At 34.3% G+C, this 19,162-nt stretch overlaps 1 protein-coding gene across 2 annotated transcripts in view; it reads right to left on the bottom strand.

The window, feature by feature from the left end:
• Window positions 1-1,240: 1,240 nt before the first annotated feature.
• The window catches only part of CCDC112 (coiled-coil domain containing 112), a 30,572-nt gene continuing 12,650 nt past the window's right edge, over window positions 1,241-19,162 (bottom strand). The window contains exons 2-10 of one of the 2 annotated variants that reach the window (XM_027099881.1): window positions 18,271-18,392; window positions 14,535-14,656; window positions 11,613-11,702; window positions 9,058-9,133; window positions 8,270-8,660; window positions 4,740-5,153; window positions 3,205-3,300; window positions 2,184-2,302; window positions 1,241-1,968 (exon numbers count right to left, since the gene is read on the bottom strand). In XM_027099881.1, coding sequence (XP_026955682.1) covers window positions 1,938-1,968; window positions 2,184-2,302; window positions 3,205-3,300; window positions 4,740-5,153; window positions 8,270-8,660; window positions 9,058-9,133; window positions 11,613-11,702; window positions 14,535-14,656; window positions 18,271-18,392 — 1,461 coding nt within the window. In that variant the 3' untranslated portion in view covers window positions 1,241-1,937. The remainder of the gene's footprint in view (window positions 1,969-2,183; window positions 2,303-3,204; window positions 3,301-4,739; window positions 5,154-8,269; window positions 8,661-9,057; window positions 9,134-11,612; window positions 11,703-14,534; window positions 14,657-18,270; window positions 18,393-19,162) is intronic. The other variant, XM_027099889.1, reaches the window with a different exon arrangement.

Raw genomic sequence — 19,162 nt, 5'->3', positions numbered from 1 at the left:
GGAATGATAGAGTATCTATAAAATTGAATACTATTTATCCATTAAATGATAATGTTTGAACTATACAGAAACAGAAAAATATGTGATGTAATGTTAAGCGATTACAGTGTAATATCTAAAATGTATTCTAAGACTACCTATTTAAAATATGTAGGTGTATTTCTGGAAGAAATTACCTTAGGGTAGTGGAATTATGGGTGCTTTATAACATTTTTCCTTTAGTGTTTTTTTTCTAAATTTCTTATTAATATACTTTTTAATCTGGTATAAGAAATGTTTATTTGACATCTCTTCTATGAGCCTGTAACTGTAGACATTATTATGTTTATTGTACGTCCTTTATACAAAGGATCCATATGATAAATTCCTCATTTATTTTATCAATAGATTCAGTTAGAAGGACTAGTTTCTTCAAAATACTTCCATACTTACTTTTATTTAAAAAATAAATAAATAAAACAAAAAGCTATAAGAACCATATCACCCAGTAAGCTTACCTTAGATGCAGGAAACTAAAAGCTGTATTTGTGTACAACAAAAAGCAACATGTTAGAAAGTAATGTATAAGAAACCTTTACTTTTCTGTATCTTGTCGCTGTTCAATTCTGTTTTTAAATTTCCTTGTCCTGTTCTTTGTTTTATTTCTAAACGGCCTCAAATCATTTTAAAAAGTTAAGGAGAACAAGTACAGTAAATGAAATGGGCATTCCTGATTAAGGATGTTTTATATTAATTCTCTCATTTTGCACCAAAAATTGTATAATCAGAATTCAGTTTCCATAATTTGGAGGCCATCTACTTTGAATATTAACTTTGAAATATGAAAAGGTTTTGACTACTACTCATAATAAATTTCTGAGTCATTTGACCTAAATGTATCAAATTACAATTAAAGATACTCTAATATAAAAGTTATAAGAAATGAGTTTCTATATTTATTATGTATATGATGCCTTTCCTATAAGATGGGAACTCATTAAAGTTAGGGACTAAGATTTTTTTAATATGAAAAGTTGAGTCAAATTAAGTTAAATTGTGTTTTCATTTACAAAAGTTTGGAGATTTTAAAATTAACTCTTTTGACCAAATATATTAGTCTAGCAATTTTAAAACATTTTAAATACCACTAAGAGAAATCATAGTATTCTAAAGCCAGCTTATTTCAGATAATGTTTCAAAACAGAAGATTTTCATATTTTGAGGCAAACAAAGCAGAAAAGAAAACTGCATCAGCCAAGAAGATGTGAAAGACACAAGATTTTATAAATGTGTGGAGTCCAGAAAGGCTGAAAGGAGATTTGGAATAGCTAAAGGAAACCAAAAAGAATAAATATCAATAATACAAATAATAGGGTATATATGAGATGAGAGGCATATTTTTAAAATAAATATTCTCTATATAAAACAAAGCATGCTTCAAACAAATACAAAATATTTGGTACACAAAAATGTAGTAACTGACAAATTACCAATTTGTTAAACTTAGAAAAAGTACCAACTTATTTCATAACTCAAAAAAAAAAACTTTACATTTTTGTTACTCAGGCTAATTTAGCTCCAAGTTATAAATCTTACAATTTTGGTTTAAAAATGTTACTGTATGATTGTCTCAATTTATTTTGCTATGCAGTGACAAAAACAAAGTATCTTTCAAATGTTCTAAGTATTTAAATGAAATACTGTTTCTAACATAGACTTATTCAAGGAACTTTTACATCAATAATAGGCCAACTTGTACATTAATTACCCTCTTAGTATAAACAGGAAACACTAATGACAATGCCTCATGGAACTTAATACCTGCCAATTCACATGCAACACAATAATCAATCTGACTAGGCTAGTAATATTTCAAGAACACAGTCACTCTCTCCTATAACGGAATATGCTAACATTCTCATCAACTGAATGCCAATTTCATTATCCCATATTCTTTTCTAAACTCCTTGTCTCCAGGTTGGAATAGCCCTAAGGAGAAGAAGAAAAGAGCAATTACAAATATATAGGATATTTTTTTAAAAGTTCTGATTAAATGTTAACTTTAAAAAAAGTATATAGATTTGTTTTATCAACTTTTTATTATAAAACACAATATACATACATAAACTGCATAAAATATATACAATTTATATGCAGTTTATTAAATTATTATAGAGTGAACACCCAATCTAACTCCTTTTTACCTATGTGGGATATGTAGAAGTGGCCCAGAGCCTGTTGGTCCTATCTTTTTGGTGCGTTCTTCCCAACCTTTGGTAGGTTTGTAAACTCTAGAGGGATCTCTACTAATGTTGTTTTCAACCTGTAATCAGAAGTAAAATGAGTGCCAGTTAATTTATATGAACTATTAAGTTTGTACTTGTAAGATCCTTAGTAACAGACAGAAGTTTTAAGGAAAATACTTGATATTCGCTAGACAGAAATAAAACCGTTTCAGTAAACTTATAATTGTGCTCATATAGCTAAAATAAAATTTGGATTATATCAATCTATTAATAAAGTGTTAATTTAGGGGGTTTTCTAGTTCAATTATTTTTTTTTTTTGCGGTACGCAGGCCTCTCACTGTTGTGGCCTCTCCCGTTGCGGAGCACAGGCTCCGGAGGCGCAGGCTCAGCGGCCATGGCTCACGGGCCCAGCCGCTCCGCGGCATGTGGGATCTTCCCGGACCGGGGCACAAACCTGTGTCCCCTGCATCGGCAGGCGGTGGGAAGCCCAAGTTCAATTATTTTATTCTACTTCCACTGTTGTATTTTTTTCTATTTCTATCATGAGGGAAATGTAATACAGCAAAGTATGATAGTGATATAGCCAGACAATAAATTTAAGATAAATAAACACCAGTTAAGTCCTTTGTTTTATCCATGAGAGTCACCAGTATCTTTATCACCAATGAAATTAAACAATGCTCATAGCTGCTATAGGTCTAAAATATAGGCTCATATAGGAAGAATGAAGAAAAGAATGAAGAGTAGGAAGAGAGAAGGAATTTAGGGTAAAAGAAAATGAGGTGCTTATAATGTGAAATGGTAGAATTCAAACAACAGCTGCTTAAGTTGTACCAAGTTATTTTTTGTAATATGTAAATAAATAAGTGTGAAATAAAGGAGATGGATAAAAAGAAAATGGATTTTATGTTTGTATCCTTACAAATCAATGAATTAGGATAATAACAATGAAAATAAATTAATCTCAGGACTGAGTACCTTTTCTTTTAATTTTGCCAGTTTTCTTTGTTTTTCTGCCTTTTCATCTTCCTTTGATTGTCTATCTAGAATTTTCAATTCAAGTTTATGTAAATCCTAAAAGACATATACCAACAAAAAAGATAACATTAAGAAATTAAAATCAGCTAGAATCTGTTTCAAAGTTTATTAAAGTAAACTTTAATAACGTTTAAAGTAAAATTAAATTACCTTAAGTAGCAATACTCCTTTAATATCAACCTTTTCCAAAAAAGGAAGAGCTTTATTTTCTGAATATAAATGTAATACATGCACATGCTTTCTGAATCACCTTCTTTTAGGCGTTTCTTGTTTTATTTTATGGCTCAGTCTAAAACTTCCTTTTAATGGGTGAGTTAGCCTATTTTCACTTATCAATACAGATATGTCTGGTTTTAGACCTCTCATATATTTTCTGTATAACAGGTTTTCTTTTTTTCCCTAAGCCTTTAATTATGTGACCTGCTTGCCTTTTTGGGGAGTGGATCTTTTGTTATTTAGGGAGATTTTTATATATGAACCAAAAGAAATCCCACTAGTAATGTGTTTTTTTCCTATTATTTTTCTTTGTATTTCCCTTATTTTTGCTTTATGAGTGTTGTTCCTATGTATTCTGATGCATATAACAATTCATAGCACTTACCTCTCATTTGTACTCTTTTTCATTTTAAAGTACCCTTCCTTGTCTTTTTAATACATTTGGACTGAATTCCACCCTGTCTGATAATAAGATTGCAACTTCTTTCTTTGATTAGGATTTTTCTTATATACATTTGTTTAAAATCACCTATAATCCTCTCAGCAATAACCTTGATTCCTTTAAGTATATGTTGAGTATCTATAATGTGCTAGACCCTAGGGTAAAGGATGAACAAAAAGGGCAAAACCTCTGCCTTCATGGAGCTTACATTATGGTAGGGAGATGGACAGTGAACTAGTAAGCAAATCACCTATAGGGAAAAGCCAGCCAGTTCGGCAAAGGAAACAAGACATTCATGGCCTGGCCTGTGGCTACCTTTCCAGCCTTGTCTCCTGCTGGTTCCCATCTCCCAGTTGATGCCCTAAAAATACTGAAGTGTTTACAGTTTCCCCCACAAACTACTCTGTTACACTCCTCCAAGCTGCCCATTCATGTTCACTCTACTAAGAAAGATCGCCCCTTTCCTTCCCCTTTCTTCTCTTCCAAGACTCAACTCAAGTATCACCTTCTGTCTCACACTCACAGTTATGGTAAGCTTTCCTTCTTGCACATCCACCTCCGAAAGTTCTCTGTCCAAACCTCAATCACCACACTGTTTACCATATTATACTGAAGTCCTCTATTTGCACACCAGTCTTTCCCAGTAGACTATAATCTACTAGAAAGCAGGGAGCATGGCCCACTTATTTTGGTGTACTAATGCTAGGTCCAGGCCAGATATATAAGAAGGATTCAATTAATTTTTGCTGAACTGAACCTGGAAGTAATACCTCCATGTGTATCACTGAAAAATTATTTAGGAAATGTATTTACTCACTCTTTCTTGAAACCTGGAAATTTCATCAGCAGCGGTTTTTCTTTTTTCTGCCTTTTCTGTCTTTTCCGTAATCTCCTTTTCAAGTCTCAAAAATTCTTCCTGTTCTTTCTTCTGCTGGGTATAAGTTTCTAGCAGCAATTTTAGTTTACATTGGCGTTGACGTTCTTTCTGCTGCTTTTTCTCCTTCTCTTGCTCTTCTTTTAACTGGGAAGCATATTTCATTGACATTTCTATACTTTTCTGTTTTTTCCAAGCTTCAACTGCCAATTTCTGCTTCTTTCTTTGTTCTTCTTTTTGCTTTTGATTATCTTCCTGTTTATTATGAAAAAGCATTGGTATGTTCTCCGCTTTTTCCTTTAACTTGAAAATTTCCTCCTTTTTTTGCTGCTTTTTGGTTTTCCAATTCTGAATAGACTAAATGGTTAAAACATAGCAAGAAAAAATATTTTTAATAGCCAAAAGCATTTTATTTTTTAATTTGGCCACACTGTGCAGCATGCAGGATCTTACTTCCCCAACCAGTGATCGAACCTGGGCCCCGGCAGTGAAAGAGCTGAGTCCTAACCACTGGACTGCCAGAAAATTCCCACCAAAAACATTTTAAAATACAACCTCAAATCCATCTTTCTTTCTAGAATAGTGATGCAGGATGCTAGTTGCTTAGCTTTTAAAAGTGTTTTTTTAAACCAATGCAGGTTTTTTCTATTTCTATTTGTAAAAAATTTAATGTATCTTTTAAAACACTGAATAATGGCTATTCCATCAGCCTTTCTCTTCCTCTTTCAATCCCCAGGTACACAAGGACAACACCTCATTAAGTATCTTCCTCCCCTTTACCTCCTTCATTTGTGTTCAGGGGAAACATCCCTTTCCTCTGATCATTTCACTTCTGCTTCCAAATCCTCTTTCTAGGCTTAGAATCCTTTCTGAGTGACCTATCTCTGGTCAAAATATCAGAAGAGGAATTAAAAGTGGGGTAGTTGAGAGTATGTGCTCTGAAGCCAGGTATTTGGGACCAAATCCTGGTTTTGCCATTTACTAGGTGTAACCTTGGACGAGTCACTAAATGTCTCTGTCCTCATTTTGCTCATCTGCAAGTGGTAGGCAGCACTTCTCAAACAGGGTTGTTGTGAAGTTTAAATGAGTAAATGCCTGGCACATAGTGCTTCATAAGTGTAAAAAAAAAAAAAAGTAAAAAGTAAAATAGCTTCAGATCTTTATATATGGGTATGTAAAGATTATTTAAAATTCTAGCAGCCTTCTCTGCCATAAAGGAAACATCCACTGAATTACTTTCCCCTCAAGTTGGGAAATCATTTCCTCATCTTTCCTTATGGTATATCATTCATTTTCATTAAATAAATCCTTATGCTATGTGTACTATACGCAAGACAATGTGACGGGAACCATAGAAGATTAAAACAATACCAAATGCCATCTAGTATAGTGCTACTCAAAGTACTGGTCCACAACAATATCAGGAATTCATGCCAGGATGTACATCAGTGCACTGCTTCCTCAATGAGAAAGTTTTCTATGAAAAAACAGCCACCTAAACTAAATAGTGTACTTACTGGGTAGCTGATTCTCATGCAATCATGATAACTCACTGAAGACCAGAATAGTTTGCAAACTAACATCCAGTCCATGCACCAAGTTTGGGCAGCATTGCTTGAGGTGAAATATGTACATAAATACTAGAATACAGAATGTGCCATCGCACATCACACAAGACGTATAAACAAGTACTAGTGAAATTCTGAGCGGACTATTTATGTTTGAGTGAGCAGAAAGGAAGCAGCATCTGATCTGGGCAGATTTGGGCAGGTTGATAGTGGAAGGGGGAAGAAAGAAGGAGGTTCCAAAAAGTGAGAAGAAGATAAGCAAGGGTAGTTGGGCCAGAAAGTTCATGGAACGTCTGAAAATAAGTATGTTCGTTTAGGCAAAACACAGGATATATTAAAGGAAATGGGAGATAAAAATGGTAAATTTCCTACTCAACATTTTAAACTCAACAGATTTGAAACTACATTCCTGATGCTGTACCCCCAAACTTCCCTCTTCTCTTCCACCATGTCCTACTTCAGTAAATGACACCTCCACTTTCACACCCCCTCTTACCTCACCCCTACATCCAATCAATCATCAGATATCAGGAAACAGAGTGGCTGGGAATAAGAAGAGAAAGCCGGAATCCAGGTGGTTTACCTTCATTACAAGAAGCACTGTGTCTGTTCCTTTTCCCTAGAGAGGTGGTTCTCAAACTTTAGCTTATTAACATAATAACCTAGAGTACTTGTTTAAACACAGATTTTGGGGCCCCGCCCCCAGAGTTGAGATTAGGTCTGGGGTTGGGGCCTGCTAAATTCTAACAAGTTCCCAGGTGATGCTGACTTTGCTGGTCCACAGCCCACTTTGCTGGCCTGTGGACCTCAAGTTTTCAGTATCGTGGAGAAAAAAATCCCAAATAATTCTTAATTGCTTGTTATTTTGAGTTCTTAAAAATGACTTATGTTTCAAAGTTTTTCTTAAAGTTTCAAGTCTCAACCTTACGAACATTCAACTTATTTTGGGCAGAAACAACTGCAACAACAAATGCCAGCTATTTCTTCTAAAACTTTAGACTACACGTGCAATCAAGTATTTCTTTAATGCTCCTTAGGTATGTTGTTTGTTGAATTGTCATACCTTTCTTGTTAAACCAATCGAGTTAAAGTTTATCTAGCGGAAGTCTACAAAAAAGTGACTCAAACTTAGACTATCTAAACCCATGGTTCTTGACCAGGGGCAATTTTTACGCTCCAGGGGACATCTGGTAATGTCTGGAAATATTTTTGATAATCACAATTCAGGGGATGCTACCAGCATCTAATGGGTGGAGGTCAAGGATGCTGCTAACCATCCTACGATGCACAGGAGAGCCCCCAGAGCGAAGAATTATCCAGCCCAAATGGTCAACAATGCCAATGTTGAGAAATCCTGATCTAAACCAGAGCCAGAATAATATTTTTGTGAAAATGGAACTTTTTAGTTATTTGCTGCAATTAAGAGTTACCCCTTTACTCTGGAGTTGCCAAAATTTTGAGTCTTTTAAAATAAACAATGAGGCTGAAGTGCCAAAACTAAAAGAAACTTTTGAGTCAAAGAGCTTTCTTTCTACTGCCTCTTTATTTTCTGTTGAAAATAATGTGGCCTTTGCTGGTAAGATGACTTTTATCAAAAGCCTGGGTAAATCTGCATTTCCCACACTTCTGGTGGACACAGAGGGTGTTGCCCACTGTCAGACGTTTTCTGACCCACTGTATTATTTACTGGAGTAGATATGCTGGATGTTGAGGATGTCCAACTATAGTTCCACTAAAATGACTTCACTTCTCAATGCCTCAGTTTCACCCTCTATAAGATGGGGGGAAAAACTGTAACATACCTCACGGGGTTGTTGTAAAGTTAATAATACGTGTTAAAGAGTTTAGCACAGTCCTAGAACACAAAAATATACAACAAATAATAGCTATTATAATTGTTATTACCTCTTTTTTCCTTTCTTCTAGGGCCAGAAATTTTTGATACCATTTCTCATGCTGTTGAACTTCATCCTGTGTTCTTCCAGGAAGGTGTTCAAGAACTTCTCCCATAAATGCTGGCTTCCCTTTATGCTTGTTTCTCACCTTTACAAAGTTCTGGTGATCATAATCATCCCAGCCCCCTTGTCGCCCTCCTGCTTGCTGAAGGAATTTTTCAAACTCTACCACTTCTTCTGGAAGAGTACTTGGTGTTACTTTGTCTACAGGAACTTTGCTCGACATTGCTCTGAAAGCTTTCTCTGTTTCCGAATTATCCAAAGCCCATGTGTCAATTTTTCTTGATGTGGCACACAACTCATTATTAGTTGTCTTCTCTTCTTTAATAAGCTCTTCATAGCTAAAATTTTAAAAATAAAGTTTGAAAAATAAGATACAAACCAATCCATATTAACCCTTCATTTTTCTTCAAATTTTATTATTCCCAACTCTTTTGATGTCTTCTTCACTTTACATTATTAACATTTATAAATCTAAGCCTTAAAAGAGTTTCCTCAGAGAAAAAACAATCTTTCAAATTCTTATTTGAGATTTTATAGTGTCCAAATATAAATGAAAATTCACTTCAAACATGAAAAGCAGTCTAAAACCTAAAGTAAAAGAAAAGAGGTTTTATATTGCCTTTGTGTAAGACTAGTATTAAATACATAACAATAAAATAGTTTACATACAACAATCTAGTAAAGTTATTGAAAAAAAGGTAAATAATTGTATATTAAAATGTATTTAAAACATACATCAACCTCTGCTCTTCCTTAAAAGTGTTAATTGCATTTTCAATTTCTTCCATCATTTCTCTGAGCTTTTCAACAACTGTAAAAAGAAAAAAAGGAAAAATTATGTCATATTTTATTATGACTAAGGATTAAAAATTAGGAAGAAAATTAGAATGTTCCCTTAATTTAAAAACATTTCTTAGGGGGCTTCCTTGGTGGCGCAGTGGTTGGGGGTCCGCCTGCCGGTGTGGGGGACGCAGGTTCGTGCCCCGGTCCGGAGGGATCCCACATGCCGCGGTGCAGTTGGGCCCGTGCGCCATGGCCGCTGGGCCTGCGCGTCCGGAGCCTGTGCTCCGCGGCGGGGGAGGCCGCAGCGGTGAGAGGTCCACGTACCGCGAAAATTATATATATATATATATAAAAAACACATTTCTTAGCCTGAAGGATAAGAAAAAAATGTGCTTTTAAAAAGTGAATTTTTATGATTGCAGTTTTTTGTTTTTGTTTTCTTCTTTTTTGCGTTACGCGGGCTTCTCACTGCTGTGGCCTCTCCCGTTGCGGAGCACAGGCTCCGGACGCGCAGACTCAGCAGCCATGGTTCACGGGCCTAGCCGCTCCGCGGCATGTGGGATCTTCCCGGACGGGGGTACGAACCTGCGTCCCCCGCATCGGCAGGCAGACTCTCAACCACTGAGCCACCAGGGAAGCCCCGATTGCAGTTTTTTTATTACAGATTTTTTCCTATGTACATATCTTAAATATTTTTCCCAAAAAAATATTTTATACCACATATATTTTTTTGTGACATGCACTTTTTCTTTAACAAAATGTTGTAGTTAACTTTCCATATCAATATATATATGGCTACTTCATTCTTTTTATGGCTACATGGTATTTCATTGTCTAATGCTACCCTAATTCATTTAATTAATTCTTCAACTGATGAACCTTTAAATAGATGCAATGCTGTAGTAACTATCTTTGCATACATATTTTTGCATGCTCAAATAAATATTTTTAATTTTTATTTTATATCAGAGTATAGTTGATTAACAATGTTGTGCTAGTTTCAGGTGTACAGCAAGGTGATTCAGTTATACATACACACGTATCTATTCTTTCTCAATTCTTTTCCCATTTAGGTTATTACAGAATATCGAGCAGCGTTCCCTGTGCTATACAGTAGGTCCTTGTTGGCTATCTATTTTAAACATAGCAGTGTGTACATGTCAATCCCAAACTCTCAGTCTATCCCTGCCACCTCAAATAAATACTTTTAGAGGATAACTGATAACCTTAAATGCTAAATCAAAAAAGTATGCCCACTTTACAGCATGCTAAATACTGTCACACTGTCCTTCAAAGAGGCTCTATCTCTTTACAGTTCTTGAGAGTGCTCCTTCCCATGTAATTCTAGCCAGTTCCAAAATAACCAAAAATTTATTGTCATTGATTTGACATTTTTATAATAATTAATAAGCCTGAGCACCTTTTCACATGTGTTTTGTGTTTCTTTTGCTATAATATGCAACTTACAATCTTTGCCCATTTTTCTGTTGCTCTAATTTGTAGGTACTCCTTACACATTATGGATATTAGCTTTTTAAGTTACATATATACCGCTAATATTTTCCTAATTTGTATTTCAACTTTGCTTATGGTTTTGAGGTATTTTTTAATAGTCAATTATGTCCACTTTTTTCTTTATGGTTTCTGATCTTTGTCATTCTTATAAATTATAATACAATTATAAAAATATTAACCCATGTTCCTTTCTAATATTTTAATGGTTTCATGTATTAATTTAATAAATAATAATTATATTTACTATTTTTTATTGCTTACTATGTTATAAGCAGTGCATAAATGCTTTATGTGCATTGTCTCACTTCATTCCTGCAACAACTCTATGAGTTAGGTTGTATGATTATCTCCATTTTAGAGCTAAGTAAATGAAAGCTCAAAGAGATCAGGTAACTTGCCTAAAATCACTTAACTGATAGTTCAAGGATTTGACCCAACATGTGTCTCATTCTTAAGTCCATACATCTTGAGCACTTTACTGCATTGCTTTGATCTCTCAGAAATGAATGCTGGCTTAAGCAAGGAGGTAAGGATACAATTTTGTTTTTCACAAATGACTAGAATTTGCCCCAATACTACTTAGCCATTCCCTCAGGTATTTGAAATGCCTCTGAAAGGTAATAATTTCAAAAAGCAAATGATGGGAAAACACTAGGCTAAGAATCAAGAAATTAGTCTTTTTTTCCTCTTCATCAGCTGAATCTGAATCTTTGCATACCACAGATTCTTCATCCTGTATGTGACACTATTATCTGTTCTGTCTACTTCATCATTTGTAAGGGTTTGATAGCATTTTAAAGATAAAAAAATACATAAACACCAGATATTACAGTTTTCTGATGTATCCTTATTAATCCCTAACCAAAAAGTAGGGCTTAGCTCCTCCATTAATGCCAAATAGAAAAATTCTTACTAGAAAAGTATAAACTTTTCTAATGAACAAAAGAAAAAACTAATACGTGAGAAAAAATATAAAATCTAAATTTACTTACAATCAGGTGTAGGCTTCACATCTTTTAACTGATGCTGAAGTTTCTTTACATTGTTGTGTATTTTGGCCAATTGTTGCTGGATTTTTACTCCTGTAAGGGAGAAGTATGTACTTTAAAATAACTCTATGACAAATGTGGTTCAGGATTCTTCACACAAGACTGATCACCACTATTTAATAAATGATAGTGAAGAGCAATTAAATAATGAACAAAAGATGGTTATTTATAAGTGTCAAAACAGCCTGAACAAACTCTTGCTCTAACTAAACCATCTCTCAATTTCCTCTAATGTTTTAAAGCACAATAGGCTAAATCTTACTATAACCTGTGCCAAGGAAATGTCCTTGGAAATATTTTTTTAAACTCTAGAGACTGAGTTATTGGACACTCAAATACATGGATCAGTAGCATACGTTTAGTCATGTTTTGTTCTTTAACAGTTTTTTTCTTTCTCTTTTAATTTGTTATAATTTATGGACATAGATTTTGACCTCAACTACTGTTGGAATATTAAAACTGTCTGACCAATATTAATTCTATGAATACTGACAAACTTCCTAGTGAGAATTAACTTCATCTAACCACATCCTCTAAGATGGGGCTGGTGATACCCACTGGTGTCACAGTCACGGCCTTGAGGAGATGTCTCAGGTGCCATTTACTGGTATGTATGCCACAGGTTGCCAAGTTCAGCCAAAGGACCAGTCTGAAGTAAAGTGTTAGGCCCACAATAAAAGCCTGAAGAACAGAAGAGGGTCTCAAAGCCATTTTCAGATGTTCCGTATCAGCAACAGGAAGACTGGGTTCTTCTTTCATATTTTCTTTCTGAAGTTGTAATCTTACTTTAATATTTACTTAAATTATTAGGCTAAAGTCAAATATTCACATTCATACACATATTCATATATAGTAATATTTTATCATCTTTGGGTATTTTACTTATGCACCCCCCCCTTATTTTTTTGCAACTTTTCCACAAATGAACGTGAGGCACCAAAAGGCTCTGTTCAAAAGTCCTTAAAAGCAATTATTTTTTAAAAAGTTTACCTTTAGGCCTGAAGCCAGCACTAATATTCAAAACAAACCTCAAATATGTGTATGTGACTTTGGCTTGTTCTATTTTTTATTAAAATTCAAGTGTTCCATAAAAGTAGAAACTTTATCCAATGTATTTTACAGTCTTACTGTTGAAACTTTAGGTCAAGAAACTTCCCTAGTAAAGTAATCAGGAAAGTGTTTTTTGTTGTTTTATTTTTGCCACAGTTTGATCAGCTACAGTGATACTGCTATAGGGCAAATGATCTTTTTATTTTTTTAATTAATTAATTAATTTTTTTTTTTTTTGGCTGCGTTGGGTCTTCTTTGCTGTGCGTGGGTTTCGGTAGTTGTGGCTTGCGGGCTCTAGAGCACAGGCTCAGTAGTTGTGGCACACGGGCTCAGCTGCTCCGCAGCATGTGGGATCTTCCCGGACCAGGGCTCGAACCCATGTCCCCTGAATTGGCAGACGGATTCTTAACCACTGCGCCACCAGGGAAGTCCGGGCAAATGATCTTTTATTAATTCATTTGGAACTGACATTCTGCACTGTAGGCAAACCATTCAAATACAATATTACATAAATTCAGGCTAAAATTGTGGCATGATATTTGCTGTAAGGAATATGTATTTAGTACTCCTGAGCTGTAATATGTGAAGGGGAAATTTCTATATCCTTATACTAACACAGTGCATTCCTTTTTCTCCTAGATAAAATAAACACGAAGTGTGAATAAAGAGAGGCAAAATTGTAGAAGAGAAATAAAATGATAAAAATAAAGTTGCCTTAAAAGGGGGAAAATCAAATAATTTAAAATGCACAGAATGGAGACACTCTACTTAATGGCATGACTGAGAGACAGAAAGATCAGCCTTGCTGTTGTCTGTAAAAGAACTGAGGGACATTAAGAAATATTAAACAAGGGATGCTTAGATTCCTTTATGAATCAAAGAGGAGAACTGGCAATTTGGCATTTATGTTAGGTCTTATCATTCCAACACAAGAGGGAGAATGATTCTTGCCACTATCTCACAAAAGATGACTTCTTAAAATAGCGCAATCTTACATTCTGAAAGGAAAAACTTATTAAAATATTCTTTTAATTGACTATAAGGGAGTCCCATGAGCAGTATAATCTCTATATAATAAGTCTTAATATTTTATAAAGCTTAGTGGGTTGACAACTATTATTTTTCCTTTAATCAAAGCTAAGATGTTTTTATTATTATAACATAAGGACTTTGCAGCATATAAAATCTACTCTACAAGGAAACAAAGTATTCTTGTAGAATTCTTTTTTAAGGCCAACATTTAGTACACTGTTAACAATGATTAATATTCATAACAAACAACAGAACATATTCACTGTACAACCTCTAAGGCACTTTCTTATATATTATTTCATCAGATGCACAGACAGCTCTACTATGGTAGAAATGGTAGGTTTTATATCACAGACAAGTAAACTCCAGTTTAAGCAATTATGTGACTTGACCACTTCATACCACTAAGTACAGGCTCTGAATCTGTTGATGCTTACTTAGTCCGGGGCTCAGTCAGTAAGATCGTGGTGATGAGCTAAGATCAGACAGCCCAGGAATCAATTTCCCTTTACTTTAAAAAAATTTAATAGCATTAATTGATTTGACAACCAGAAAACAAAACCCTCTTTTTCCTATTAAAATTAAAGAAATATACACAGAAAACAATCCAGTCAGAATAACTAGTGACCCCAAAAAATAAATACATACCCCTAAAAGATAAACTCATTACCAGCTAGAAAGTACCTTGATAGAGAAAATAACACAGTCAATGAACAAAGACAAAGCACAGGGCAAAACTATAACTTTACATCTCAGGTTTTGTTCATCATGAACTCAACTTACTGTCTGTTTTCCGGCTGTTAATCAATTTATTTTCCAATTCTTCCAGCATACTATGTTCAATTCTGAAGTCACTTTTTTGGTTGTAGAAATGATTGTGTTTATCTTTTTCTATGTTAATAACTCTTTAGGGAAAGAAACAAATAGTGTAAATATGATTTAAGTATATTTTTAATTGTTTAAAATATGAAGATACTTACAATCTCTACTTTATATTTGGATTAATTCATCTAAGGATTCAAAATATAATTACTTGGATCAATAAGGCTAAGGAGTCAAAATAGTAGTTAGAAAACTGTTAAGTTCAACTAAAATCAACCGTAATTTGAATTGTTACTTAAGTTACAAAATGTTAATTTAAGAAAATTTAATCATAGACTTGCTTTGAAAACACATAAACTTTTGGCTATTGATTCCAACTCAGTCTCACCGTGGGCTGAAAATTGTCACCACTGCTGATGGCTGCTTTCACTAGGAGATACTGTTAACTTTGTAGCATGAGCCAAGACATTTAACCTCTCCAGGCATGAACATCTTCATCAATAAAAAGTGAATAATAACAACTCACCACTACCCAACAGGGCTGTGATTAATATTGTATGAGATAATATATGTGAGGGATCTTTATACAGTAAAATGCACTATGGAAATGCAAGTTATTAATATTAGTAAAACTAAAACTTCAAAAGGCAAACAATCTAGGAATTTTCATATATTTAAGGGATACTGTCTACATTTACTTCAAAGCTTCCTTCCTCTCGTCCTTGCTCCTTGGCTTTAGTCCATCTACCTATTGGTATGTAGGACTTTTAATGTTAGCTTGAACCCCGGGGTAAAACAAGACAATTACCATCAAGAAACTTTTTTTAGTTGGACACAGAAATTTACTTTCTCAACGCCTGTTTTCTTTCTCCCACAAGGTGGAAATTAACATGACTTCTCCACTAATCCTGAATTTAATGAGTGGTGGAGTATCTCTGGCCACTGACTTAATTTCATATAACCCGAGGGGCAACTATCTAAGGTAGAGTTTCCCAATCTTTTTCACTTGCCACACATAGAGAAAAATTTAATATCCATAAGGCATACTGGGGTAAACAGATGAGAATGTCACAGGCCCTACCTGGCTGCCCCAAACGCTGAAGAGGTCATAACTTGCACGTATGTTGGGAAAGGAAGGAAGGGGTAGAACAGAGACGTCAAATAGATGTCAGTCTGCAGGTCAACTCTAACAGATTGAGGGTAGCTACTGGAGTCCTGCACTGAGGACTCCAGCCCATCTAGTCTCTGGTTGGGGTGGGGGGAAGTTACTATGATCAAATAGAAATGTTTGTCATGGACACAGGATATGCGACGACAGTAAGTATGTTTTGATATTCCTGGATTAGAAATATTAACCTATAAAGACATTCAAAATGTAATAATGGAGACAAATTGCCAAACATGTGAAAAGGTGTTCAACCTCACTCATAATATGAGAAATGAATATTAAAACTATACCATGGTAACACTGTATACCTATCAGACTAGAGAAAAAAATCACAACTTTAAATAATATATTCTGATGATAAAACTGTGATGAAATGGGTCCTCTCATATATTGTTGGTGAAATCGTAAATTGCCTATGGAGGACAATTTAGCAATATTCATCACATTTGCAAATTCATATACCTTTGACCCAGCATTTCTACTTCTAGGAATTGTTCCTAAAGATACACTCACACATGTGCAAAATAATGTGAACCTATGTGGAAACTGCAATTAATTCAGCATTATTTGTTATAACATAAGATTTACTATAACCTAAATGTCTATCACTAAGGGGCAGGTTAACTAAATGATGGTACACTCCTACAGTGGAATACAATGCAGTAGTACCGTGTTCTATGTACTGATAAGAAAAGATCTCCAAGATACACTCTTTTTTAACAAAGGTTTCATACAAAAATGTTAGATATACCCAAAAGTAGAGAATGGTAAACTGACTCCCCTCAGATAGCTTCATACAATATATACCTCATATCACTCTGATTCACTCAACAATTTTACCTTTTTCCTTCTTGGTTCAGCTACCTTTTCTTATCTTTTCTCTTCCTTTTTTGCTTAAGTATTCTAAAGTAAGTCTACTACATTATATAGTTTCACCCCAACATACTTCAGTGTGCATTTCTACAGATTATGGATACTTGACATATATAATTATAATGCCATTATCATGCCTGACAAAATCAATAACTCCTTGGTATCTAGGATATATTCTTAAGTTAAAAAAACAAAACAAGATGCAGAACAGTGTATACAGTATGCTACCATTTATATAAAAAAGGAACCATCTGAATATGTCTTTTTATTTCCTTATAAGTACATAAAATATCTCTGGAAGGATACATAAGAAACTAAAACTACTAGCTGAGGGGAACGGAAGTGTTTGAAACAAAGACCTTCCACTGTAGACCCTTTGATATGAACTGATTTTTGAATTATGTGAATGTATAACCTATTCTGAAAATAAAACAATTATATTACAAATGGTGTTCTTTCCTTTGCATCCAATGAGAACTGTTGGATTCAATTTCAATGGATTTTTCTAATACTCTTTCAATGAGTTTTTCTAAAACCTTACAACAGATGAAGGAAGATTAATCAGAGTTACAAAACCTACACATACTGATAGACAAGGTATCTATCTATACTGGCATAATCTACTGGTTTGCTATATATATGGACATTAACCGCCTGGTGGATTACCCTATCTAGAGAGAAACATGACCAGAATGCTTAACCTAGAGTCCAATTCTATCTAAGGTAATGCATTTTGGAAATTTTAAAAAAATTGTATTTTATCAAATTCTGAGTATTAAAAATATAAGAATTATACAAATACAGTGAGAATTCAATCTCACAAGATTACAGTACGGTCTAACTTTTCAAAATTCGAACAGTACACTTTTTATTGGTAGAATTTCTAAACAGACCCAACTGCCACTAATTCTGGTCCAGAGACTATTTCTTACAAATGACTCCTTTTCTCTTGGTTCCTTAGCAAACTGATATTGTATAAATTCAGAGCAGTGTTTGTACAAAGCCTCCAACTATAGGATAGGGTTGGGTGTTCTGAATACTAATACTTTTATCTTTACTCATGATATTCATCATATCATATGGTGCTACTGATAATGTTAAACACTGAGTAAATATCACTGGTTATTTTAAAAATACATATACACTAAAACTTAAAATAAATGCCAACTTCTCAATCATTCTAGTCATAATGTGCAGGATGGATCTGAAAGGGCAGAGACCAAGGAAGGGAAACCAATGAAAAGGCCAATAAAAAAACCTCAAGGGTACAGCACAGACGTTTCACTAAAATTATTCACTCACTCAAAAAGATTTACTGAGTGCTCACCTAGGTAAGTAAAAATGTATGTAATCTGTTACTTGATATATGTGATCTAAAGAAATAACTTTTGTTTTTGTTGATATACACTGTCTCAAAATGGTAAAAATAAATAAATAAAATTTAAATAACTATACTTAAAATTAACTTTATACTAAATAGCTTATTATCATTTGTCTATTTCACACTTCTCACCTTTCTCTTGTTTTACATCTGAAAGACTAGTGACTAGAATTTCATAACTTAGTGTGGGACTGGATAGGGTGGAGTAGAATTTTTATGCTGTTCACCATAAAATGGCTAGTAATATTATTTGAAGATAATGTTTTTATACTTACTGATTTTTAAATTTTTCTGCTGTACGTATGAATTCTGCTTTCTTAGTCCGACTAACTTTCTGCTTCCAGTTTTGAAGCTGAAAAGGACGAATTGCACCTGAAGTACCAAAACAGCCATCACTCTGAATAGAAAACAAAAATAAATTTATCCTCAATAATAAAAATGGTAGGAGATGAAGGTGGAATTTTTTTCAGAGAAAAAACATCAATGATGGAGTTTCTCAGGGGATAATTTGGGGGCCAATCTTATTTAATTTTTAAAAATACATTTTGTGGAAGAAGGAATATCTATCTTAAAATGCTAAATTAGTAAGTAAGATATGTAAAGTCTTCAGGGATTTTCAGAAAAAGATCTAATTCTTTCATTCAATCAGTCATTTACCAATATGTATTGAACACTTATGATGTGACAGGTGCTGCACTAGACACTAGGGAAACAATGATAGCCCATGATAATATGGCGCTTGACTTAAAGTCTAGTGAGGGGAACAGACTTAAAAAGAAAAGAGTAAAAAAGCAATAAATTAAAAACAAAAACATGGTAAGTGCTATTAAGGAAATAAAAAATGTTGAGATGAAAATAATGGGGCAAAGCATTATTTTTTTTTATTTTTTTTTTTCAGTTAGAATGGCCACAGAAGGTCTGTTTGAGGGGATGATGTTTAAGGAAGAATGGAGCCAGCCATGCCAAAAACTATAGGGAAAGGTGTGCCAGGCAGAGGGACTAGCACGTGCAAAAGCCCTAGAGCAGGAAAAACCTTGGCTAGTTAAAGCAGAGAAAAGGCAACTGTGACACGAGATTAGTAAAGTGCAGAGTAAAGTAGGAGATGAGGATACAGAGGTAGGCAAGTGGCACATCACTCCAGCATTTTAAGTCACTAGGGGAGTCTCG

The sequence above is a fragment of the Aethalodelphis obliquidens genome, unplaced genomic scaffold (genome assembly GCF_003676395.1).
Source record: "Aethalodelphis obliquidens isolate GAN/ISIS:26980383/991018 unplaced genomic scaffold, ASM367639v1 scaffold4, whole genome shotgun sequence".
In the NCBI taxonomy this organism is placed as follows: domain Eukaryota; kingdom Metazoa; phylum Chordata; class Mammalia; order Artiodactyla; family Delphinidae; genus Aethalodelphis; species Aethalodelphis obliquidens.
The sequence above is the reverse complement of the archived record's forward strand: the minus strand, read 5'-3'. Positions and strand labels throughout refer to the sequence as shown.